Below are 27,448 nucleotides of genomic sequence, written 5' to 3'. Positions count from 1 at the left end.
AACCTGACATCTGTCGTATTAAATACGTCAGGTTAAAAATGTATCATGACCTGTTCACAGTGTGGAAAAACTTTTTTACAATGTAATTGTGTTTGCTGGGCAGATAGTAGGTAGGCTACAGATTGTCAGTTTTGGACGTATTTTCTTATTTAATGCATGCATTCTCTTGTGTGTGTGTGTGTGTGTATGTGTGTGTGTGTGTGTGTGTGAGAGAGAGAAAGAGAGAGAGAGAGAGAGAGAGAGAGAGAGAGAGAAACAGGCAGACACAGGAAAATATGGCTGCCACAGGAAGAAAGGTTGTGTCCACGCTGTGATCAAAACAAAATCAAGAGATGCATTTTCTAACAGAATGCAGAAAATATGCAGCCATCCGGGAATATTTTACCACAAAATTAACATATTCACAGCACATTTGCAAGGACTGCTGTGTGATAGCAGCACAATATGTGTCTGTCTGTCACAGAATGAGGGACAGTGAGTGAACTGACCCGAGTCTGCATCTCCAACATACTTTTCCTGCTGAAAAATCCAGCTTAAACTGGTAGCTGTGTTTTAGAAAATGGTAGCTGGTTCAAGCTGGTCATGAGCTGGTCCAAGTTGGTTATGAAGCTGGTCCTTAGCTGGTCGACCAGCTACCATGTTCCAAAAACCAGCTTGACCAACTTGAGCTGGTATGACATTTTTCCTTTATGTGTAACTTTAAACTTTTTGTACATTTTTATTATTTATCATTATCCTTTTTACATTATTTGTCAAGAATACATTGCATATATATATATTTCTTATTTATGTACATTGTTTTGCACTGTTTTATTTGTATGCTGCTCAGCTGTAAACGCTTTGGCAATACGAATGTAAAAATGTTTGTCATGCCAATAAAGCACCTTAAAACTGAAACAGAGAGAGAGAGAGAGAGAGAGAGAGAGAGAGAGAGAGAGAGAGAGAGAGAGAGAGAGAGAGCACGCCCTCTACAGTCAGCGGTCTCTATGGTAACATCAGTGTCACTGACGGAGCAGCAGTCAGACAGTAGAACGCGCTGAACAAAGTACTCGGTTAAATCACGAACCAGCGGATGGATGCGGATCATAAATGTTATCTCTGAGGATTATTATTTCAAATATTAGCTATTAAGGATGCCATGGATTGTGCCTTTTCTTCATTTCTTCTCGAAATTTCTATTAACTTGTGCGCTTTCTTTGAATATGTGTACAATACACGGTCAATGATCGTTTTGAGCGCGTCGTGTGATGGATATTATAGACAAGGAACATATTGCGCTTCTTGGGAATACGTCAGTCATTCGTGTACATGTCAGATACTGATGTACGATCATGTTGGTGTGACTGAGTGTTATAATCGGACAGGATAGTGATCGGGATTGATTGGAATTGAATGGAAGATCAAATTGAGTTGATGATGACCAGGAGAGCAGAAGCCCCCTCATACGCTCACAATCGAAACCACATCACCTGACAGCTCAGCTGAATGAATGGATTACAGATTATTTAGATTGGACATTTCATTTACACGAACGGATTACTGACTGATGACACCTTATATTACACTGCATTTCTCATGATTTTTCCTCAGTTCCTCCAAGTATTTATTTATTTATTTTTTTACAGATAACTGCATGGTGAGGGTTTGAATAAAGGACATGAGCATTTATAGGAGCTCTTAACTAAATGTAAATTCAGTACTCTTAACAGACTGAGGGTTATGATGTTAATTTCACATTGTTATAAATAATCTTTGATTACTAATTATAATTATTCAGGTACAGGAATTTCACTCATACATGTTTATTTTTTATTTCTCAATGTATCAAATATTGAAATCAAAGAAAATTCATTAACGTGAATTATGGACAAAACAAAAAATCCGTAACAACTGAAAAGGGCACCCTTTACCATTCGTATATCAAGAAAAATAAAAAATTGCCTTTAAATTATGAGGTAAACTTTTCAAGTGGAGAGAGGCCACCCACATTTTAAAAAGGTGGAAAAAGAGTCTTATAGTCACTGAGAAGGGAAAAAATATGTTGTGGACAGTGGCTTGGAGTTTCATAGGGTGCCATATATTTTTAGCATCTCTTCTAGCAGTGGTAGCTGCCTTCTCTAGAGATTTTAATGCCTCAGAGAAAGATATTTTTAGTGACTTTGGGCAGTTCCAGCTCACAGAGAACCGGCCACCAGAGCTACGGAAACTTAGAGCCACTAATCTTCATCCTAACTTATACTTTAGCCAAGACGATGTACCACTGTTTAGACAAAGGTCAACTACAACCCATAGCCACATTTTTAAAGTCATCAGGGCAGCAGTGTTGACTATGCTCTCCAATGGCCCAATCTACATGCCACCCGCCAAGCACGATGACTTCACCAGCAAGTGGAATGAGATTTATGGTAACAACCTCCCTCCTCTGGCTCTCTACTGTTTACTTTATCCAGAGGACACCGCTGCCATACAGTTCCTTATCAGGTTTATGGACCAAATGTTAGAATATCCGGACTGGAAAGTAAGCAGTGCACCTACTGACGAAGTGCCAGTAGCTCATTCGCTAACTGGATTTGCTAATGCTTTTGACTTTATTTACTCATTCCTTGATGAACAGCGCCGGGGCCTGTACCTAAAAAGAATACGTGCTGAAACCGAAGAGCTCTATGAGATGTCAAAGTACAGGGGCTGGGGGAAACAATTTCTACAAAACCATCAAACCACTAATGTTGTAGCAATTCTGACTGGTGCTATAGTTGTGGGTACACATGATGACATGGAGTCAATGGTTTGGAAACAGGTGTCTGTAAATTACATGGAGAAAACAATGTTTCTGTTAAATCATGTTGTCGATGGCTCTCTGGACGAGGGCGTGGCGTACGGGAGTTACACAGCAAAGTCAGTCACGCAGTATGTTTTCTTAGCGCAGCGCCACTTCAACATAGACAACACACAGAACAACTGGCTACTTACTCATTTTTGGTTTTACTATGCCACTTTGTTGCCAGGGTTTCAGAGAACGGTTGGCATAGGGGACTCAAACTACAACTGGTTCTATGGACCAGAGAGCCAGTTAGTCTTTTTAGATTCATTTGTGATGAAAAATGGGTCAGGGAACTGGCTAGCACAGCTAATAAGGAAGCATAGACCCAAAGATGGTCCCATGGGTCAGTCTGTTGCCCAGCGCTGGACGACTCTTCACACAGAGTTTATCTGGTATAATGCTGACCTTACGCCGCAACCCCCTTATGGCCACAATCAAGCTAAAATGCATATATTCTCTAACTGGGGTGTTGTAACTTATGGGGCAGCTTTACCTAATGCCCAGGGCAACACCTTTGTCTCATTTAAATCTGGAAAGCTAGGTGGTCGGGCAGTATTTGACATTGTCCATGCTAAGCCTTACTCATGGGTGGATGGCTGGAACAGCTTTAACCCTGGTCATGAGCACCCAGACCAAAACTCATTTACCTTTGCTCCTAATGGACAAGTATTTGTTTCTGAGGCTTTATATGGCCCCAAATTCAGCTACCTAAACAATGTTTTAGTGTTCAGTCCTTCCCCAACAAGCCAGTGTAATGCCCCTTGGGAAGGACAACTTGGGGAATGTGCTAAGTGGCTGCGCTGGACTGACAAAGGGGTTGGAGACTCTGCAGGAGAGGTGATTGCTGCCTCCACCCTTGGAGACACTATGTTTGTAAGTGGGGAGGCAGTTGCAGCGTATTCTTCAGCTATGAGACTGAGGAGTGTGTACCGAGCACTGGTTCTCCTAAACTCACAGACTCTTCTGGTAGTTGACCATGTTGAGAAATGGAACGACTCGCCATTGAACACTGTCAGTGCGTTCTTTCATAACCTGGACATTGACTTTAAGTATGTGCCCCATAAGATCATGGACAGGTACAATGGAGCATTAATGGATGTATGGGATGCTCATTACAAAATGTTCTGGTTCGATAGTCAGGGATATAGCCCTGATACGCAGATACAGGAGGCAGAGCAGGCAGCAGAGTTTAAAAAGAGATGGACTCAGTTTATCAATGTCACTTTTCCTTTTACTGATTCAGTGGGTAGAATGGCTTATGTCATGCATGGGCCTTATGTTAAAGTTTCCCAATGTAGGTTCATAGATAACAGTGAAAATGGGCTCAAACTTTCTCTGGTCATCAATGATACTGAGAAAATAGTTTCTATTGTAACAAATCACAAAGATATAGAGGCACGTTCAAGCTATCTAGGCTTCGGGGGTCACGCAAAGGTGGAAGACAGACATCAGATAATGCGTTTTGGCTTAGGAATGCAGCTTGTGCCCAAACAGACAACAATACACAATCATCTGTTTGACTTTGGATTTACCGTAAATGTTGTAGCCGGGGTAATACTGTGTGTGGCCATTATTTTTCTGACCCTACAGCGCAAGTTTTATGTTTGCTTTAGCAGACTGATGCGCTACACATTGCTGTCAGTGTTAATGCTGTGGATCACTGAGCTCCTGTTCGTCTCAAACAGTTGCAATCAGCTCCTGTGCAGGGTCAAGTGGCGAGGAGTTGCCACTGACCCTGAGCTTAGCAAGCAAATGAGGCTTTATGATCAGCATCAAGTTCCTCTACCCACTGTAGTGATTACAACATTACCTGGCTCTGGATCTGACATCCTTAAACACCTTTTCTACAACAACACAGACTTTGTCTATCTGCGCATTCCTACAGAACACTTGGATATACCTGAGACAGAGTTTGAATTTGACTCTTTAGTAGATGCCTGTGAATGGACGAGGACAGAATTCCAGCAAGGGCGTTTCAAAATGATTCAGGGTTGGATACATTCACTGGTTCACAACACCCACATATTCCTGCAAAATATTCCACTGTATGAAAGCAGCCATATCAAACTGTCCCAAAGACAGAGACTTTCCTGGGACAAGAGGAAGAGGCTTTGGAGAAGAGAGTCGATGGCTGAAATGAAAAGACGTGTACAAGCTGCTTTAGACAGGGATGTTGAGTATGTAAGAGAGCTGAGGAAGCACACAGCGAACTACCCTAATGCCCGTGTCGTTCTCAGTCTGTGCAGTGGCAGCTGGGCTCTCAAGCTACCCTTTCTCCAAGAAGTTATCGGTCCTTCTCTTAGGGCCATCTATGTCGTCAGGGACCCTCGCGCATGGATCTATTTGATGCTGTATAACAGCAAACCTAGTCTGTATTCCCTCAAGAATGTTCCTCAGCACTTAGCTCTTATTTTCAAACAAGATATGGTTAGAGACAGGTGTCCAAATGCATTTTCAATGGAGTTTAGGATGTTGTGGCACCTTGTATCCCGCTCAGAGACCAATCCTGTTTTGTTGCTGGCTCACCTGTGGCTCGCTCACACCGCTGCTGTTCTCAGAATCACAGCAACATTTCCTGAGGAGTCCTATCTCCGAATCAGGTTTGAAGATGTTGTAAATCTTCCTCAAGAGACAGCCAAGAGGATACACTCTTTCCTGGGAATCCCTGTATCGCCTTCAGCCTTGAATAAGCTCATGTTCACTACCTCCACAAACTTGTATAACCTGATGTATGAAGGGGACATATCAGCAGCCAACATTAATGTATGGAGGCAGAACATGCCAAGGAGAGATATCAGACTCATCGAGGACACATGTGGGTTCCTGATGAGGCAACTTGGGTATCACAGTTCCAGTAAATAATTAGCTGCTGGCCAGCTGTTTTCATCAATCTCCTGTATTTGTGATTTCCTGTATCACTGATTTCTGATGCACTATACGAATATGGAAACAGGCACTATAATTGAACTTAAATCTGTGATTATAATTCAAAATGGTATCTTGTCCTAGCCAACACATGACATTTTATATTAAAATGCCTTCAGGAAATTATGTCTTTATGTTTTTATTTTAGTATTTTGTTTTGTTGTTATTTCTTTCCAACAAAGCCACTTATAGCACTCTCTTTGGCGTGATCTCTTTTGATGTCTAATGCAGTTTTGTGCTTTATAGTCTCCAAATGCAATCTGCAGTGTCAAAATATATTTTAATTGTAATGCTTTAGCATTGCATTTATTTTCAAAGACTATCTATAAATGTATCTATAGCTATTTATGGGAGATTGTCACATTTAATAATTTACAAACACTTTAAAAAATAAGTGTCTTTATGATTTACATTTTCACATTCATCTGTCCATTATTACTTATCTACTGTATCTTCAGAGTTTACATAGGTGTCTTTTTTCACTGTCTTAGATATTATGCTACAGACACTGTTTGTTGTTGTATGGTACCAAAAACAGTGAAATAGTAATTGAAGAACCATTGTGTGCAGTGTGTTTTCTTTAATGCGCAGACTGGAAAACATTAAAAATGTTTGCTGACCTCCCATAGACACATGTCCAAAAGTTTTTCCAAAAGAATTTCACTGTTGCATGAAAAGCCAGCTGCAGTCCACTGCTGAGTAACTTTTTTTTGCCTAACCTAATCATTCAGTGATTGATGAGATTGTTGTTCTACAATGACAGAACAAATTAGACAAATCACTGCACTGCTTTTACACATATATTCTTGGAAAATAGCTATTTTTTTCTTTTCGTTTCCTTTTGTTGGCTAAAACAATGAAATAGTGTTTAATGTAGTTGCCTGAATGCTAAATTACACAGTTTTGCTTACCACCATGAGTAATATGACAGTGAGTGAGCAGTTCTTGTTTGCCCATATGAAACAGTGTTTAGTGAACATTATATTTGCAAAATCAAACAATCGCAAAGACCTTATCAAGCTTTAAACTCCTCTATAAAGGGATAGTTCTATTTTTTTTTCAGAACATATAATGCAGAAAACAATGCTTGGGGTGATTTAGAATTGGAGTCATAATGTAGTTTGTCCAGCAGAGCGCGCTCCGACTCCATTGTTTACAGAGCTGAGCTGACGGTGGTTCTGCAGACAGTGCGGAGTTAAGCGGTGTCTTCACTGTAAGCTGCTAACTAGTTTGTGAAATACAAACTGGAAAGTTAATAAACAATGACCCCATAATTTTCCTTTTTCAATATAACTAATATAACGTTAACCCTGTCCCTGACAACCGTGTCACTCATGTTTATCACATCTGTTTGCTATGTTAGCCAGCTATAGTTTGTCAGTGCAGTCAGTAACATAGCAGATTGAAAGGTAAGCATCAGAGAATCTTTTTGCAGCTCAGCAGAGAACGGTGTGGTGGTGCATTGTGTCTGTGGAGTGTTGATTTCACGCTACGTTGTTACCTATTTGGTGAGATGCACTGCAGGAAAGTAAATAAACAACGTCCATCTTTTACATTCCATGACAATGAGCTTATAGCTAACTAGCTAACCACGTAGCTTCTTTCACACCTTGTCAGCTGAGTGGAAGCTAATGTGTAAACGTATTCACCAAACGCTTTTGTTCAGGATTCACAGTTTGGTACCCACTTCAACCGAACAATTTCAGTCATTGCATTTACAAAATGTAATATTTAAAAGTCTGGTTTTCCATTGTTAAAAGTTTCCCCTGAACTTGTTTAGCAGAATACGGTGTAACACCACTGCCGCTGTTTATCTCTTGACTCGGCAGGTGTAAATGCTTCTTGTTTTACAACCTGCCCCTAATTGACTGGCGGTATTAAAAAGTCAGCATTTGACTGATGCTAAACAGTACTACTGATGTTTACTTAGCTATTTATTTTATTTTTATTTATTCTTTATTTAAATGGTCAGCAATTGACTGATACTAAACAGTACTGATGTTTATTTAGCTATTTATTTTATTTTAATTTTATTTTTTATTTAAATGGTCAGCAACTGACTGATACTGAACATACAGTACTGATGTTTATTTAGCTATTTATTGTATTTTTATTTATTCTTTATTTTCTCAGTGTTCATTTCTAGAATTTGTTGACAATGTATAATAATAATAATGTCAAATATTCTTTGATAAAAATATTTAAGAAAGCAAGCTGCTGAGTTCCTTTGCATTGTCATATTGATGCACAATCCACACAGAAAAAGTCTGTTTTCATTCCAGCTCAAAAAGTAACTATATCAGCCACCATATCGGTAATCAGTGACTTTCCCCCCTCTAAAATCAGTATCGGTCTCAAAAATCCCTAGATAGCTCTAGATAGTTCATCCAAACATTCTGTCATCATGTACTTGTGTTGACCAATGTTGAAACCTGTACTTTCTTCTGTGGGATAGAAAAAGAGATGTCAGGCAGAATATTAGTGAGTGACAACCTCTGTCACCATTCACTTTCATTGCACATTCATTGCATCTTTTTCCATGCATTTGTCCTTTTGAAATGACATGAGGCTAAGAAAAAGAATGATGGAGTTTCCTTTTTGGGTAAACTTGAACCTTTAATATGTGCACAACCAGAAACCATTGTTTGTATCTGTAATTCTGCTGTCATTCTATGCTTTAAATGTGAGCCTGCAATCATATTCTTTTTCACAACAGCTCTTTTGATTCCTCTGTTTGGAGGTTACATATCTCTATGCTTCAGTAAAAAAAAAAAAAAAATGTCTCCCCTTTTTCTCACCAATTTGGAATGCCCAATTCCCAGTGCACTCTAAGTCCTCGTGGTGGCATAGTGACTTGCCTCAATCCGGGTGGCGGAGGACAAACCTCAGATGCCTCCGCGTCGGAGACCTTCAATCCGCGCATCTTATCACATGGCTTATTGAGCGTATTACTGCGGAGACAGCGCGTGTGGAGGCTTCACGCCATCCACAGCGCCATCCACGCCCAACTCACCACGCGCCCCACCAAGAGCGAACCCCATTATAGCGACCATGAGGAGGTTACCCCATGTGACTCTACCCTCCCTAGCAACCAGGCCAATTCGGTTGCTCCTGGCTGGAGTCACTCAGCACGCCCTGGGATTCAAACTCGCGAACTCCAAGGGTGGTAGTCAGCATCTACTCAGAGCTACCCAGGCCCCCTTTAACAAGTTGTTAAAGTTTGGTGTCTTGACAGAAAATAAGAATGATTTATAACCTTTCTCTCACCATTTACTCAACCTCATGTCATCCCAGATGTGTACGACTTTCTTCTGCAGAACATAAATGCAGATTTTTCTTTGAAGTCCCATACTAGGGATGTGCACGGTTACCATTTTTAACATTTGGTTAAGCGTGAGGTTTCACAAATGGTTAATAATTTTTTCACCGGGACGCAGTAATAAAGAATGTTTATCGCAATTAAATTTCCTCAAACACTACTCAAAATAGCAGCACAGCCTAAATTGGACTATACATAGATCTTCAAATGATGAAATATCACATTAAAGTCAAACAAAAATAATCAAACTGTCACTTCTGTCTGTATATATGCTCTGCCTGTGTAGGCAGCGAAACCTCTTTGATGCGTTTTGATTTTTAAATGGTTTAAAATCAAATGCCGTTGAACTTGTCCAATCAATGTACGTAAATATGCACACCAGAGCAAAAAGGGAAAAACACTGTCTTAACGTTTATCAAGTGCTAAATCTTTGCTCGGTGAAAAACAACCTGGAATCATGCTTAATGTTGTAACAGTCAATTAAGTCCTCTTTGGAACCTGCACTTCTTCAGAACACAGCACAACGCAGATCAACGAATGATACACAACGCAGGTGTTTCGAGATGCATTTATAAAAATTAAAGTTCTTTTTAACTTTGCTTGGTGTCTAAAAATGCATATATTCTGCGTGAGATGCTGAAAGAAAAAACAGTGCAGTCAAAGACATCTGTCCTGCGTGTGTTAACAGTATATAGAAAAACTATGCAGAAGCACACAAAAGCATTGTTTGAACAGCCCCTAACTCGCCCTACTTGAAAAATGTATCTGAACCTGGTTGGAAAACCCAATGGTTTGTTGGAACTCGTCAAATTCGGGTTGGGTTGAAGACCTCCATTGCCCATGTAGAATAACCCAATAGTGATTTTGATATTCGAATAGTGCCGCATTCAGCGATTAACCGAATGTCGACTATCCGTGTATATCCCTAATCCATACAATGCAAGTGAATGGTGACCAAATCTTTGAAGCTCCAAAAAACAATAAAAGGCAGCATAAAAGTAATCCATAAGACTCCAGGGGTTTAAATCATGTCTTCTGAAGCGATCTAATTGATTTTGGGTGAAAACGGACCAAAATTTAACTTATTTTTCACTAAAATCTTGACATTAGCAGTCTCCTTGGCAATCATGATTTTCACTTCCTAGCGCCATCTAGCGCTCTGTGCATGCACAAGCACTAGGAAGTGTGTTCGAGCTTGAAATCATGATCGTTCCAAGACACTGCAATGGCAAATGTACAGTGAAAAAATAGTTACATTTTGGTCTGTTCTCACCCAAAACCGATAAGATCGCTTCAGAAGACAAACAAACAAAAAAATAATTTTAACCTAGTGCAACAGTTTTGACTTCACTCTCTCTCACACACTCCCACTGTGATTGATACATTAAAAATAAATTCACAGTCTGGCTATTTTTGCAGTTACCTGTAAAATCAAAACAACTTAAAATACAAAAGTAGCTGTCAATAATGTACAATACGTCATAACACAATCACTTTGTTTTTAAAGTCGTAAAGATGATATCTTAGATTATACAGCTGGTAAAACTTTATAACAAGGTTCTATTTGTTAACAGTAGTTAGGTATGTATTAGGTTTCATGAACTAACAATGAAAAATATATAATTATTTTTACATCATTAATTAATCATGGTTCATGTTAATTTAAAGAACTGAAGTGAAATTCGCACACCAGAACAATTCAGATTAAAAAAGAATGAGGCTTGAAGACCAAAATCCAATGAGAAAAATGTCTTAGTAAAGACATCCAAAATACATAGTGGTAAAACAATACAAGTGTACAAAAGTGCAAGATGCTCTAAGCACTGAAGATAGTCCTCAATGGACTGAAACGTTTACTTACTTATTTTTCTTTTTTGTGTGCACATACATTTATTCACTTTTTGTTGTGCACTTTTGTACACTTTTTTAAAAACGCTCACACACTATCATCTGAACCCGTATCAAAAGCGAAACTGCACAAGAGAGACCCAACGTGTGCACAATAGAGACTGAACGGCAGCAAGATTTATTTAATTTTTTTAGATTTTAAACTTCAGCAAATTAAATTTCAGCATTCAATTTGTTTTAGATTTGTATGTATAGTATCTAACAGTAATGTACACTTAAGTTTGTCTTGCCAATAAAGCTTGATATGTATTGAATCTGCCCATTTGATCGTATTGTTAACAAAGTGCACTGGAAAACACCAGGGGCCTCATGTATAAAACTCTGCTTAGATTTCTTCCTAAAAGTGTGCATAAGCACAAAAGTCAGATTTTGCATACGCACAAAAAAATTCAGATTAATAAAATTGTACGTACGCCGGAACCTGCGCATAGTTTCCTTAATAAATCCTTGATAGCAGAAGATTGTGCGTACATGCACGTGATTCATTCCCCACCCCATCTCCTCCCCAAAATAACCATATATGAAGTGTACAATGCCTGTTTTTACTATGCATATCCTCATCTGCATACAATTACCATATGCATTTCACCATCCAAACAAGTGATTACTGTGTTTAACGGTACAAGAAACTGTATTAAAAGAGATAAGACTGTAAATGTCACATATAATGTTAGATATATACATATAATGCACCATGAAGAAACTTCATTTTTTAAGATATGAACTTGTTTTCAAAGAATATATTTTGAATATCCCTTGGCAAAATGTTTTAATCTTTGCAGACATAAATCTAACCTAATCTTCTCAGAAAACCTTTTAAATCGTTGTAAGGGTATTGAGAAGTTAAATATTTTGTACTGGAAACAAAATGAAAATTATTTAAATTCTTTGTGCAGTATTGTCTGATATCATCAGATTACTAAGATTTTATATTTGAGTGGTATTTTATATTCAAAAAACAATGGCAAATGTACTTTTCATTATGTGTATTTATTAGACTAGATCGGGGTTTCATCGCAATGAGGGTCGGGATGAAGTGGAGCAGGCAGCACATTTGATGCGCATTTTATGTGCATTGCTGTACCATACTGTTTCTGATGACACATGTCTCTCCAATGGTCCGTTCGACTACTGAATGTGTCCAGCAGTGTGTCTTATAGCTACTGTCCGTTTTACTGAGCCATTTCACGTCAGTCAGGTGCATCGCATTACAGATAATCTTTATTCAGATGCTGTACTTATCTCAGTACATGATTGCAATAGAACAGAAAATATCTCAGACTAAGAAATCTTTGCTGTAATTTTTAATTACTGTATGTTCCTTCTCTATGAGGACACGGAAACGTTCTCCAAACGCAGCACATCCCAAACCAATATTTCTCTATTACAGCTTATATTTAAATGCCTTTTCAATTAGTTACATAAAAATAATTTAGCCTACTATTGGCTTGATAATGATTACTTCTGTTTCAAGTGCTTAACTACATGAATTAAATGAAAATCAGAGTTTATAATCAGTCTGTTCAGTTCATTATTTGTCCAGCTGGAGTTGTCAGTTCACACACAGTGTGTACGCACAGTCAAGAGTGTCGTCAGTTCACACACAGTGCGTACTCACAGTCAAGAGTGTCCGTACGGTGAGCACATATTTACACTGTTTGTTTTTTATAAATCCCGATATGTGCGTGGAAAATTGCGTACGCACATTTCAATGCCAATTTTGTGCAAACGCAACGTTTATACATCAGGCCCCAGAAGATTTTGCCCAACAACATGTCCACTAATTTTGTGTTATGTATACATACTACTGTGCAAAAATCTTAGGCACTTTAGATGTTTCAAAAAACATTTGTCTTAATGTGGTTATCTATATCTTCAGCTTTAGTGTGTTAATAGGAAATATGAATTTTAGACTCCCAAACATTCCATTTGCAAATAGAATAGACTAGAATAGGATAGAATAGAATAGAAGAACAGGGAGCAACAGATGGCATGACACCCACAGAGCCCCCCACTAAACATCGAGTCAGTCTGGGACTAAATGAAGAGACAGAAGCAATTGAGACTAAATACATTGAAGAACTGTGGCGAATTCTCCAAGAAGCTTGGAACATCCTATCTGCCAACAACCAAAACAAACTGTGTCCAGGTGTACCTATGAGAATTGATGCTGTTTTGAAGGCAAAGGTGGTCACACCAAATATTGATTTAGCTTTTTTATGTTTACTGGACTTTGTATGATGTAAACTGATAAATGAAAACTATTTATGGCATTATTCTTGAAGACATCCTCACTATGCAACTTTTTTCACAAGTGCCTAAAACTTTTGCACAGTACTTTATACTTTTATCAGTTTATATCTGTAAATAAATAAATAAAGGCTGTAGTATCTCATGGGCAGAAGAAAATATTAATTTCCACGCTGAAGGAACTTAATAAAAAAAGAAGAAGATTTACACAAAGATGGCCTATGAGAAAATTCAGCTTGGAGCCATTCACAGCTATGGCCGTGATATCTGTTGTGTCAACCTCTTGAAAACAATGAGAGCTCTCTGGACCACCAAGATCTTTCCTTATGTTGTAAATCAGGAAATACCCCCACATTTAATGGTCGTCCATGACACTGCAATCTCAACCACCTCAGCAAAAAGACTGCTCAAGGGCAGAGGTGATGGGCAATAAAAAAAACAGAATTAAACACAAATCCGCCTGAATTACAATGAACAACACAACGCCAGTTCTGTGACTCTTTATTCTGGACAATTGCCAGTTTTCTAAGTTCCAAAATAGTCATGAGACACCCTCTCTGATCAGTATTCAGCAAACAGCAGCTAAAAAATAAGTCCCCTAAATATCTTAAAATGAGACATTTCCTGTCACATGCTAAAAAACACATTACCAAGACACAGACCTCATGTTTCCACGATGCTAATACGAAGACATCTCATCTTACTCCAGGAACATTTCACACAAAGTCACAGTACTTTGCTGAGTTAACCCTATAAAATGCACCTAATGCATTTGGGCCAAAATGTACACAATATATAGCCTTACTAGATAATTCTGAAAATGATGTTATGACCTGTGATCACTTTTATAACTGACAAATTAATGATTATAGCCAAGGTACCTTTTAAAATATGTGTAGTGATTTGTAATCACTTATAACTGACAAAAGATTGATTATAATATTTATTCTTGTGTCTTTCATGTCATTTTTACTAAGAATGGTAACTATTCATGATAAAGCATGTTTACTCTCATTGAAATTCTTTCTGCATTTCAGGAGTGTTTATGTTAATTAATTTTTGATATATTCAGTTGTATCCAAGATATAAAATGTATGGTTAAAACGTACTATTTAGAGCGGGAATTTTTAAGAATCCTTTACATAAAGGATTGTAAATCAACTTTTAAAAGGACAGACAAGTTGACCACGTGACTCTGAAAAGCAGCCTCTGATTGGCTTAGAGCCTCTTTGGGGTGTGAACAAACTGAATGGGTTAAAAACCAGCTTAGACAACCCCCAGATTGAGATCTGAGTTCGAGTTGAGTTCTTTTCTTCGGCTTCTCCATGCTCCACTTCCTCTTCAGCTCCACGCTCTGGCCCTTGTGGCTTGTAGCCTCTTGTCCCTCAAGTCCGTTCAATGTAGAAGTACAGGAAGGCTCAGAGTAAAGCTCAGAGGAAGCCCTTCTCTTCTCTGCACTATGACACACACGTGATGCCACCTCATCATCCATAGATGCAACAGACAACAAACTATCCCCGATCTTAACAGAGGTCCAAAAACATAGACGGAACCACCCAAACTTTCTACAAGAGCCAAAGAACCAAGCAACGCAAGGAAACACGACAACATGCAAGTACATCTCCAGACTTTTGCTGAAAGTGCAGGTGTATTATTTAAATCCTTGGGTAATCCGATTGCAAATCGATTTAGACTCAAAGAAGGATCAATGGTTCTTAAGGTTTTGTCTACAGACTCCATAAAGTTCCTTTTCTCTATATAGATCATTTCCATCCAAGTCACTCTGTTCACTTAACTCACCAACCTGTTTCATGTTTGTATGTGTTAGATTAGTTTTTGTTTATATTAGCAATAACGTCTTGTTTGTATTCAAAGATAATTTGACTGTGGTATATTTTGATAAATAATCTCATTACTTGATTTTTTCAAAGATCTGGCCCAAAAGCTACACCTAAAATATGTATTATATTATTTTCAATAAGCCATGAGAAAACTATCACTCCAATAAGTGAATGGCTTTGGCCACTGGCTTATTGTTACATGTTGAGCATTAAACTGTGCTGCTGAGTATGCCCTCTTTTAGCAAACCACATGGAAGCTATGGCACAGGTATGTAGGAAAAGGCATTGTGGACAGCTCCAGTTAAATTGAATGAGAAGAGAGGAGGCACTTCACTTTTCAACAACAAAACAAACAAAAAAATAGACAACATCTGAGAGGAAGGGGTCTGTTGTTCCTTTTTTAAGCTGCAGCAAAAGACATGTCTCAGTTGGGGAGAGCAGTGCAGGGATGCACACTTGCTTTAAATAGCCTGCTGGTAACAGCAACTCTCGCTTATAGCCATACCACCCTGAGCACTTGGTACGATCCAAGAGAAAGCAGGAAGTTGAGAGGCTCACCACTTTACAGTTTGTTTATTTAATTTAGTTTGAAATTAAGACAATTTTATTTTCTTAACTTTATATTTCATTTTGAAATGTGTACTCCCCACCAGCAAATGCTGAGTGCAAATTGAAGCCGTGAAGACAGACAACAAACTGATGAGAAAGACACAAACAATTGAGGATACGCAAACCACTATGAAGGACAAAGAAAAGGAAAAGAACAGGAAAGCTTCTGATAAAGATAAAACCAAGGAAAGCAAGAAGAAAGCTTACTTGAAAGAGGTGACTATGATATTGAATGCAGGCAAGTGACAAATATAAAAGCAGAGGATGTTATTAAAGTGGTGTACGAGAAGGTTGGTGCAGGAAAGCTGTTTGCAGTGAGACCGTGTGCGGCTGGCGATTATGAGCTGTCTTTGGCGAATGAAGAGGTATGCGATGATTTATTGGATGGACTGAATGTGAAAGGGAATATTTGTGAAGTGAGAAGCTTGCAGATCTTGTCGTTTATGTATTTGCCTGCCTACTTAGACAGCGAGGATATATTGGCGAGGCTGGAGATGTGGGGAGTGATTCCCAAATCAAGAGACGATACTATCCGAGCACAGACATTGAGGATGGAACAAGATTCCTGAGAGTGAAGTTCCCAAAGGAGGTATCATCCCTACCATACAGTGTCAAGTTCGAGACGGCAGAAGGAATGTAGTATTTTCATGTGATACATGACCAACAGATAAAAACATGCAGAACGTGTATGGACCTGGGGCATGTCTTCAAAGACTGTCCAGACTTTAAATGTAACAAATGTGAGGAGCAAGGACATTATGCATGCAATTGCAACGTTGCCAGGTGCCCAGACTGCAGTCGTGCACTGGTAAAATCTGAATGCTTGATGAGAGATGAAGAAGAGGAGGAATACAGAAAAGGAAAGAGAGGAGTTTGAGGAGGACAATCAAGAGGAGAGTGATGTAGAAGAGGTGGAGAAGAAGGCCTTGAGCAGCACTGACGAGGGAACAAAGCATTTGCAAGCAAGAGAGGCTGATGAAATTTTGATGGACAAAGAACTGTGTATGGTCCAAGGGAAGTCACAAGATCAAAGAGATGAACCTGAGAGAAAAAAAACACTGCACAGCAAAGCCTGGAAGAGAAGGAGCAGATGCAGGAAAAGGAAAGAGGAGAGGAGAGGCACGGAGGAGGAGGTGAGGCAAAAAAGAAGAGTCGAAAAGGTAACGTTAAATTTAAGAAAAATAATGAAAAGAGACAAGAAAAGTAAAGAATTCCGAGATAACAGGTATGGGGTATTAATGGAAATGGGAGAAGACTCAGAACAATGGGACTGATCATGAACCTTTTGCTAATAATGTTTTGGAATATTGCATGTATCAGAGGGTTATTGAAGGTTGAAAAATTTGAGAAAGTAAAAATGCTATGTAAAAGTGCTAATGTAATAGTTTTGCAAGAAACAAATTGGAAAGAGGAAATAATGGGAGATTTTAAAAAGAGGTGGAGAGGGGAGCTCTTTTGTAATAGTGGAGATGGAAGACAAGGCAGAGGGGTAGCTATAATGATCAGGAGAGAAGCTTGTGAGAAAGCTGAAATGGTGTATAGTGATATAGAGTGGAAATGCTTAACGGTAAAAATCAGAATCAGAATCAGCTTTATTGCCAAGTATGCTTAAACATACAAAGAATTTGTCTTGGTGACAGGAGCTTCCAGTGTACAACAATACAAAAACAATACAAAAACAGCAGCAAGACATAGATAATAATAAAAAATAAAAAATTGTTATACACATACGTACATACACACACAGACACACACATAAATACATACACACATACACATACGTAGTGCAGTCTAATACAAATCTGTTATCTGTTATGTACAGTGCAAATGTTTTTGTTTTTTTTCAGAGGAATGAAATGGCAGAAGAGGTTGGATGTGTTGGATAAATATAAAAAAGACTGAACTGTGTATTGCACATAGTTATTGCTCAATGAGGCAATTTAACTGTTCATGAGATGGATAGACGGTTCTGGTGCTCAGAGCTCTGAAGCTTCGGCCAGAAGGCAACAGTTCAAAAAGGTAATTGGCAGGGTGAGTGGGGTCCAGAGTGATTTTTCCAGCCTTTTTCCTCACTCTGGAAGTGTAAAGTTCTTGGAGGGGGCAGGGGGCAACCAATAATCCTCTCAGCAGTCCGAATTGTCCTTTGTAGTCTTCTGATGTCTGATTTCGTAGCTGAACCAAACCAGACAGTTACTGAAGTGCAGAGGACAGACTCAATGACCGCTGAGTAGAACTGTATCAGCAGCACCTGTGGCAGGTTGAACTTCCTCAGCTGGCGAAGGAAGTACAACCTCTGCTGGGCCTTTTTCACAATGGAGTCAATGTGTGTCTCCCACTTCAGGTCCTGTGAGATGGTAGTGCCTAGGAACCTGAATGACTTCACTGCTGCCACAGTGCTGTTTAGAATGGTGAGGGGGTCAGTATTGGGGTGTTCCTTCTAAAGTCCACACCGTTTTGAGCGTGTTCATCTCAAGGTTGTTTTGACTGCACCAGACAGCCAGCTGTTCAACCTCCCTTCTGTATGCAGACTCATCGTCATCTCGGATGAGGCCAATGACAGTGGTGTTGTCTGCAAACTTCAGGAGCTTGACAGAGGGGTCCTTGGCGATGCAGTCATTGGTGTAGAGGGAGAAGAGTAGTGGGGAGAGCACACATCCCAGGGGGGCACCAGTGCTGATTGTATACCTATATGGAAGTGAGTTTCCCCTGTCTCACAAGCTGCTGCCTGTCTGTCAGATAGCTGGTAATCCACTGACAGATAGACATGAGAACAGAGAGTTGGTGTAATTTATTCTGGAGTATAGCTAGGATGATTGTGTTGAAAGCCGAACTGAAGTCCACAAAAATAATTGTATATGTCCCTGGTCTGTCCAGATGTTGCAGGATATGATGCAATCCCATGCTGACTGCATCATCCACACACCTGTTTGCTTGAAAAGCAAATTGAAGGGGATCTAGAAAGGGTCCAGTGATGTTCTTCAGGTGGGCCAACACCAGTCTCTCAAATGATTTCATGACCACAGACATCAGGGCGAAAAGTCTGTAGTCATTAAGTCCTGTGATTTTTGGTTTCTTTGGGACAGGAATAATGATTGAGCGTTTGAAGCAGCATGGGACTTCACACTGCTTCAGTGATCTATTGAAGATTTGTGTGAAAATGGGGGCCAGCTGGTTAACACAGGATCGAAGACACGCTGGTGAGACGCCATCTGGGCCTGAAGATTTCTTCATCTTTTGTTTCCGAAAGATGCGGCTCACATCATCTTCACAGATATTAAGTGCAGGTTGAGTAGCAGGGGTGGGGAGGAGAGGGGTTGCAGAAGGTGTTGGTGTTTGTGTGAAGTGAAGTTCAGAGTGGGTGTGGGGTGTGAGATTGGGCCTTTCAAATCTGCGGTAGAACACATACAGGTTGTCAGCCAGTTGTTAGTCCACCACAGGGTTGGTGGTAGGAGTCCTGTAATTTGTGAGTTGTTTCATGCCACTCCAAACTGTTGCAGGGTCGTTAGCTGAAAACTTGTTTTTCAGCTTCTCAGAGTATCTTCTTTAAGCCACTCTGATTTTCTTGTTCAGTGTGTTCCTGGCCTGAGTGTACAAGACTTTATCCCCACCCCTGTAAGATCCTCTTTGGCCTGACGAAGCTGCCTGAGCTCTGCTGTAAACCATGGTTTGTTGTTGTTAAACTTTAAATAAGTCATAGTAGGAATTCACATATCCTCACAGAAACTGATATATGATGTAACAGTATCTGTGAGCTCATCCAGGTCTGTGGCTGCAGCCTCAAAAACACTCCAATCCATGCAATAAAAGCAGGCTTGTAGTTCCCACTCTGCTTCATTGGTCCATCTCTTTACAGTCCTTACTACTGGCTTGGTTGATTTTAATTTCTGCCTGTAGGTTGGAAGAAGATGAACCAGACAGTGATCAGAAAGTCCCAAAGCTGCTCTAGGGACAGAGCGAAATGCATCCTTTATTGTTGTGTAGCAATGATCCAGTATGTTCCTGTCTCTGGTGGGGCATGTAATGTGCTGTTGGTATTTGAGCAGTTCACGTGTGAGATTTTCTTTGTTAAAATCCCCAAGAATAATAATAACTGAGTCCGGGTATTGTTGTTCCGTGTCTGTGATTTGATCAGCCAGCTGTTGCAGCGCTGCATTCAAACACGCGTTTGGCGTGATATACACACTCACCAGAATAAACTAGGAAAACTCCCACGGCGAGTAGAAAGGCTTACAGTTAATAAAGAGCGCTTCCAAATTAGGACAGCACATCCTCTTTAACGTTGTTTCATTTGTACACCAACTTCCATTGATGTAAAAGCATGTTCCACTGCCTCTCGTTTTCCCCGTTAACTCCACGATGCGATCCGCTCTGAACAGCTGGAAGCCCAGCAGATGCAATGCGCTGTCCAGAATGGCTTCACTCAGGTTTCTGTGAAGCACAAGGCAGCAGAGGTTGAAAAGTCCTTGTTTGTGCAGGTGAGGAGATGTTGTTCGTCCGTTTTGTTAGGAAGAGAGAGGAGATTTGCAGGATGAATGCTCGGCAGCATTATTCGAAAGCCCCGCTGATGGAGTTTAACCAGCACACCGGCTCGTCTTCCTCGCCTGCATCTCATGAACAACAAAGCCGCGCCTCCAATTAAAATGTCTAGCAAAATGTCTGAATATTCAAAAACCGGGAAAAGACTGTCTGGTATAAGCTGTCAAATGTTCAGCAGTTCATCTCTGGTAAAACTGACTGGAAAAAATTACTAAACAAAGGACAAATAAACAAAAACAACAAAACAATAGGAGCGCTCCACACCGAGGCGGCCATCCGCGGCGCCATCATGATGTATGATCAAAAATGGAATATGGAGTATTTATGGTTATGTAACATTCATGCACCTGTGGACAATAAAGAGAAAACATGCTTTTTCAATAGAATTATTAGGCATATGGAAATGTGGGGGAAAACTATTCTAATGGGGGATTTTAACACAATTTTTAGCAGATTGGATATCGCAAAAGGAATGGTTTTTAAATCTGATAGCAGGAGAGAGGAACTAAAAAAATTAATGGAAGAACATGGGCTGATAGATTTATGGAGAAAGAGAAATGAGGGATAAGGGAGTTTTCTAGATAGCAGGTAGTCAAAGATTTTTTATGCCAAAGCAGAATAGATCTAATTTTATGCAATAGGCTTTTAGCAAAATTTATACAAAAGGTGTTTTATAAAATAACCATTTTAAGTGATCATAAAATTGTAATGGTGCAGTTAGATTTTAATGAAGAAGAAAGGGGACAAGGGGAGTGGGTACTAAATACAGAAGTGTTAAAAGATGAGTCTTATAAAACACAAATAGAGAGTATAATATTTAGAGAGAAAGAAAGTAAAATGTATAAAGAAGATAAAAGAATTTGGTGGGATAATTTAAAATATGATATTAAGAAATACACAATAGAATATTGCAATTTGGTTCAAAAAGTCAGGAGGAGTAAGGAAAAGGAGGTGAGGATTCAGATAGCTGAGAAGATGAATAAAGAAAATGAAGATATTAGCAAAATAAATAGATTTGGAGGAAAATTTAAAACAAATAGAAGAAATAAAATTTAAGGAGGCAATGCTTAGAAACAAGGCTAAATTAGTTGAAGGAGAAAAATGTACTAGGTTTTTTTTTTTTAATTTAGAGAAAACCAGGCAAAAAGAAGAAATAATAAAGGAAGTAATAGGGAAAGATGGACGAAAAGCTAAAGAAACCAAAGGGATTTTAAAAGAAGTGAGAGATTTTTATGAGGATCTTTTTAAGAAGGGAGAAGTCAAAAAGGAAGAAACAAATTTTTTATTAGCACAAATAGAAGCTGAATTACCCAAAGACGATAAGAAATTATGCGATGGTGAAATTGAACCTGAGGAAATAGAAGATGCTATTCTTAAATTAAACAATAGGAAGAGCCCAGGTATAGATGGGCTACCGGGAGAAATTTATAAGGGGTTTAAGAATATTTTTGTACCGGTTTTAAAGGAAATATTTGATGAAATTTGTAAAACTGGCACAAAATTGTCTGCATCACTTCTGGTAAAAGTCAAAGAACTCTGTGAGAAACAATGTCATAAAACTCTCACACAGAGGAGCATCTCCACCTGAGAAAACACACCCCACTGATTGGGGACCATAAAACGCAAATCACACTCACATCTTCTCTCTCTCTCTCTCTCTCTCTCTCTCTCTCACCTCAGGTCACTTTAAGGACACCAAAAACTAAGTTATGACTTATCCTGTTCTGTAATGTAAAATGTTTTCTGATCATACATGTTTGGTATCATTCAAGATGTCTCAGTGCAACTGGTAAAACGGTCTCATTCCCTTTCAGCAAAGTCAAATCACAAGTAAGATTTAAGAACTTAGTAAAATACTGTATTCTTTCAGGGGCATGACCCCTCTCCCAGACCAGATGCTGTATGCAGATTAGGTGCATTCTTTGTAAACATCAGTCAAACACTCAATCACAAATTTCAGAGGTCTACCTTCAAACTCCTAAATTGTAAACCAAATCCTGGATAACATCAAACACACACATCTGAAATAACAATAGAATCGTTTTGGTATTTAAGGAGAGATGACAAAGGAATCAGCGAATCTGTATTCAGATATCCCACACAATTGCTGTGTGTAGTTTTCTCTACCAAGCCTCTGTAGCCAGATGACCCACACAGTAAACATTGTGTGTAGTTTTTCATTACCAGGTAATTGCAATTTGAATTTCTTATGTTTGGTAAATGTTTGAATGGAATGCAACTTTAATTATTATTATTATGCTTGGTTCACTGATAGCTTTGAGTTTGATTTATTAGTTTAATTGGATTGTTTGAATGTATTACTATTACCTGGTAAAAGGCTAAACGGCGGACCGAGAATCTAAAATAGAACTTAGCCAAGTAGAATTAACCGGGAATACTAAGAGTAGGACCGAGAATCTGTAAAACAGAACTTAATTGACTGGGGCTAAACGGTGAGTCGAAAATCTATAAGGACTTAATCTAAAACTTACTAATATCTGAAACTGATGAATGTGCAGTTAAAGGGCCTGTTTTTGTTTTAAGTTTACCCTCCCAGCAGCATATGCTGTTTGGGGGGAACTGAAGTTTTGTTTTGCGTGTTTTTGTTTTCGTTTTGAGGATAAGTAAAAATGGATGGATCATCGGCAACGGACACGGCAATAGCAGGAGAAACAAGACGGCGAGATGACAATGGACTGGTTAAACGACAAAGAGATGGGAACGGAAAGGACAAAGAAGCCAGAGAAGGAATGAAAAAAGAGTATAAATGGAAGAAGCAACAGTGATGGTGGATTTAGCAGACATGCATGATGCGAGAGAAGAGGACCTTATCAAAGTGGTGACGGAGAAAATTGGAGTGGCAAAAATTTTGGCGGTGAGGCCAAAACAATAAAAGGAATACGAGATTACTTTAGAAAGGGAGAAAGACATGGAGGAGTTAATGGATGGACTGATAATTAAAGGTACGAACTGTGAGGTTAAAAAATTGCATAACAGAGACTATGTCGTTTCTTTCATGCATCTGCCTGCTTACATGGATGATGAGGACATTTTAAATAAACTAGAGGAGAGTGTATCCAGGTTCGAACATTGAGGATGGAACCAGATTGTGAAAGTAAGGTTTCCGAGGGAGGCAGTGTCCATTCCTTACAGCACCAGAATGGAAATGGCAGAGGGTTCACAATATTTTCGTGTGATGCACAGCCATCGGATAAAAACCTGTAGGCTGTGTATGAGCCCAGATCATGTGATGAAGGACTGTCCGGACTTCACTTTTCAACAACAACAAAAATAAATAAATAAACAACATCTGAGAGGAAAGGGTCAGATGTTCCTTTTTTAAGCTGCAAAACAAAGCATGTGTCAATGAGGGGAGAGCAGTGTAGGGATACTTTAGGAATGCGTGCAGTGGGCTTGCTTTAAATAGCCTGCTAGTAAACAGCAATTCTCGCTTACAGCCATACCACCCTGAGCACGCCGATCTCATCCGATCTTGAAAGGTAGACAGGGTTGGGCCTGGTTAGTACTTGGATGTGAGACCACCTGGGAATACCAGGTGCTGTAACCTTTTGCTTTTCCTCGTTTGTTTTAACTTATACACTCCCCCCTTGCTCAACATGGATTTATTTATCCTTGGAAATTAGTTGGTTGATTGACTGATTTTCTTTCATTTAGCTTTCTCTGTGGCAAAGGACAGCCTGCTCCTTTTTCTTGTCTCTTCCAGGGGGAAGTAGAGAGGCTATTTTTATTTTTTGCTACCTCTTGAAAGCAACATACAAAGTAGGAATGTGCCAACAAAGTGCTGCACTGCCGCAAATTTGGTGAACACTTTCGAAAGAAAGTGTGCTGAGGTCATTTTTTGAGTAGGGAAGAGTTTGCTTTGGCCACTGGCTTATTGTTACGTGTTGAGCATTTAATTGTGCAGCTGAGGATGCCCTCTTTTAGCAAACCACATGGAAGCTATGGCACAGGTATGCAGGAAAAGGCATTATGGACATCTCCAATGAAATTGATTGAGGAGAGAGGCACTTCAATTTTCAACAACAAAACAAACAAAAAAATAAACAACATCTGAGAGGAAAGGGTCTGTTGTTCCTTTTTTCAAGTTGCCACACAAGACATGTATCAATGAGGGGAGAGCAGTGTAGGGATGCGCAGCATAGTGGGCTTGCTTTAAATAGCTTTCTGGTAGCAGCAGCTAACGCTTACGGCCATACCACCCTGAGCATGCCCGATCTCCTCTGATTTCGGAAGCTAAGCAGGGTTGGGTCTGGTTAGTACTTGGATGGCAGACCGCCTGGGAATGCCAGGTGCTGTAAGCTTTTGCTTATCCTCATTTGTTTTAACTCATACACGCCCCCTGGCTTAACTGGGATTTATTTATTTATCCTTGGAAATTGGTTGGTTGATTGATTGATTTTCTTTCATTTAGCTTTCTCTGTGGCAAAGGACAGCCTGCTCCTTTTTCTTGCCTCCTCCAGGGGGCAGTAGAGAGGCTATTTTTATTTTTTGCTCCTTCTTGACAGCAACATAAAGAGCAGGAAATTGCAAACAAAGTGCTGTGCTGCTGCAAATTTGATGAATACTTTCGAAAGAAAATGTGCTGAGGTCATTTTTTAAGTAGAGAAGAGTTTGTTTTGGCCACTGGCTTAGTGTTACATGTTGAGCATTTAGTTGTGCAGCTGAGAATGCCCTCTTTTAGCAAACAACATGGAAGCTATGGCACAGGTATGCAGGAAAAGGTGTTGTGGATGGTTCCAATGAAACTGATTGAGGAGAGAGGCACTTCACTTTTCAACAACAAAACAACATCTGAGAGGAAAGGGTCTGCTGTTCCTTTTTTTAAGCTGCAGCACAAGACATGTGTCAATGAGGGGACAGCAGCATAGGGATGCGCACAGTGGGCTTACTTTAAATAGCCTGCTGGTAGCAGCAGCTCTCGCTTACGGCCATACCACCCTGAGCACGCCCGATCTTGGTACGATCCAGGAAGTTAGTTGGCTGCAGTTGGTGAGAGAGTATTGTTTGATTCTTTTTAATTTGTTTAAACAGTTTTTGTTTTGTTAGTTTGTTTGTTTTTTGTTAAATTTAAGTACTTCCCAGCAGCTTAGGCTGTCTGGGGAGTTTTTTGTTTACATTTTCTTTAAAAAATGGATGGATCACATTGCAAAGACATGGAAAAGGCAGGAGAGAAATGTAAAGATTTTGACCAGGAAAACAATTTAAGACATCGGCAAGGACAGGACTTGACGCTAAGGAAAAGGTTTTATTCTAAAGAGGCAACAATAATTGTGGATTTGGAAGAGGTGAGAGATGGGAAAGTGGATGATATTATTACAGCAGTGACGGGAAAAAACGGAGGAGGCAAGATTCTAGCAGTAAGACCATGACAAGCAAAGGAATATGAGATAATGTTGATTAATGAAGAGGAATGTGATAAGCTAGAAGAAGGACTGATAATTAGACAGAAGTTTTGTGAAATAAAAAAACTGCAAATGAGGGAGTATGAAGTTTCCTTTATGCATTTGCCTGCGTATATTGACGACAAAGATATTTTATATATATTAAAATATATATATATATATTTTGAACAAATTGGCGGCATGGGGAGTGACTCATCCAGAATAAAGAGGAGAACATATCCAGGCACCAATATAACAAATGGCACGAGGTATGTCAAGGTAAAAGTTCTGAAGGAAGTTTTATCTCTGCTATACAGCAGTAAATTTGAAATGGCAGAGAGGACGCAGTATTTCCGGATCAGACATGATTGTCAGGTTAAAACCTGTCGATTGTATATAAATCCAGGACATATACTGAAAGAATGCCCTGAATTTAAATGCTTCCAGTGTGGAGAGCAGGAGCACTTTGCGAGGGACTGCGATGAGGTGAAGTGCCCGGAGTATAGGAAAGTAAGAAGGAAATGTGAATGCTCGATGGAGGAGGAGGAGGAAGGACAAAGACAAGAAGCAGACTTTGTTTGGAAAAAGAAACTTTGACAAAATGGGAAATGGAACAAAAGACTAGTGATAAAACTGAGAGCCTGGGGAGAAGTAGTGAATACTGCGAAGAACAGGACATGGAGGAGGAGGAGGAGTAGTAAGGAGAAGAGGAATGCAAAAAAGAAAGAGGGGGAAGAAATAGAAGGAGAATTTGAAGGTAACACCAAATATTGAGGGTGCAAGGAAAAGACTTTTAAGAAAATAAATAATAAAAGACATGGAGAGTGGGATGAATAGGTTTGAAGTGTTGATGGGGATGGAGGTGGACTGAAAAAATAAATAATTGGTTTTATTTTATTTTTTACTTATTTATTTTTTGTTTGTATGTTTTTACAATTTTTATATTTTAATGCGAGAGGTGAATGTGGAAACATTTGAAAAAATTTAGGTACTCTGTAGAGGAGCAGATGTTATTGTATTGCAAGAAACAAATTGGAGAAGTAAATATGTCAGGAGGTTTGAAAATGTATGGGATGGGAATATATATTGTTACAATGATGATGAGAAATCAGGGAAGGGAATAGCTGTTTTAATCAAAAGAGATTCATGTAAAAAGAAACCTTGGTTTTTAATGATGGAATTGGAAAAAGTATTGCAGTGGAAGTAGAGAAGGGGGATGAGAAGTTCATTATGTATGTTGGGCCTCATGTAGTCAGATAGAAGACAAAGGCAGGCCTAACACAGTCATAAAACCTAACTCAGGCCCCAACCTAACAAGTCGTAAATCTTACTGATAAAAACCGTGCCAAAATCAAACAAAGGGAGTCCAAAACAGACTACAAATCCCATGAAGTCTTGCTCACTAAAGGATCGAACTCTCAACTCCTATTGGATGAGGCACACAACAGAACGTCCCTCAACCATGACATCATCAGGAGTAGAAATACCTCTGAAATACTTCCGGAATTTGCTTCCAGCAACTTTGCAGGCCGTGTGTAGATGCAGCTCATCGCTGCTCTCAGGTGCAGCCTTGTGGCACAAGGAAGTAACGTCCGACTTGAAACTGTGGCCATACAATCTCCATCTCGCTGGATGAGTTGAGATTACTCTGTGTTCCACCGAACACTCTAACGGATCCGAAGGAGACCGCCGAGCAATCCGCATCTTCATCCGTTTGCCTGCAGAAGTGAAGAGATAAAAGATTTCTCTTCCATCTTCAATCAAGTCGACGTCGCTAATTTCTCCGCCAGCCAGCCGAGAATCAGCAGCCGTACCGCCCGCCGACAGAGCGAGGAAA

General features: G+C 39.5%; 1 protein-coding gene, 1 long non-coding RNA gene, 1 other non-coding gene and 1 pseudogene across 3 annotated transcripts in view; 3 read left to right on the top strand and 1 right to left on the bottom strand.

Moving 5' to 3' along the window:
* The window catches only part of LOC127432194 (uncharacterized), a 494,148-nt gene that overhangs the window by 9,344 nt on the left and 457,356 nt on the right, over positions 1–27,448 (bottom strand). The gene's annotated exons all lie outside the window — the stretch shown is intronic.
* LOC127432179 (dermatan-sulfate epimerase-like protein) lies at positions 1,832–7,787 on the top strand. Its single transcript, XM_051683035.1, has one exon. The coding sequence runs from the start codon at positions 2,039–2,041 to the stop codon at positions 5,681–5,683; it is 3,645 nt and encodes a 1,214-aa protein (XP_051538995.1). The 5' UTR covers positions 1,832–2,038; the 3' UTR covers positions 5,684–7,787.
* On the top strand, positions 23,660–23,777 carry LOC127432211 (uncharacterized; annotated as a pseudogene).
* LOC127432210 (5S ribosomal RNA) lies at positions 24,413–24,531 on the top strand. The gene has a single exon (XR_007895720.1). It is a non-coding gene; the product is annotated as a 5S ribosomal RNA (ribosomal RNA).

The sequence above is a fragment of the Myxocyprinus asiaticus genome, chromosome 41 (genome assembly GCF_019703515.2).
Source record: "Myxocyprinus asiaticus isolate MX2 ecotype Aquarium Trade chromosome 41, UBuf_Myxa_2, whole genome shotgun sequence".
In the NCBI taxonomy this organism is placed as follows: domain Eukaryota; kingdom Metazoa; phylum Chordata; class Actinopteri; order Cypriniformes; family Catostomidae; genus Myxocyprinus; species Myxocyprinus asiaticus.
The sequence above is the reverse complement of the archived record's forward strand: the minus strand, read 5'-3'. Positions and strand labels throughout refer to the sequence as shown.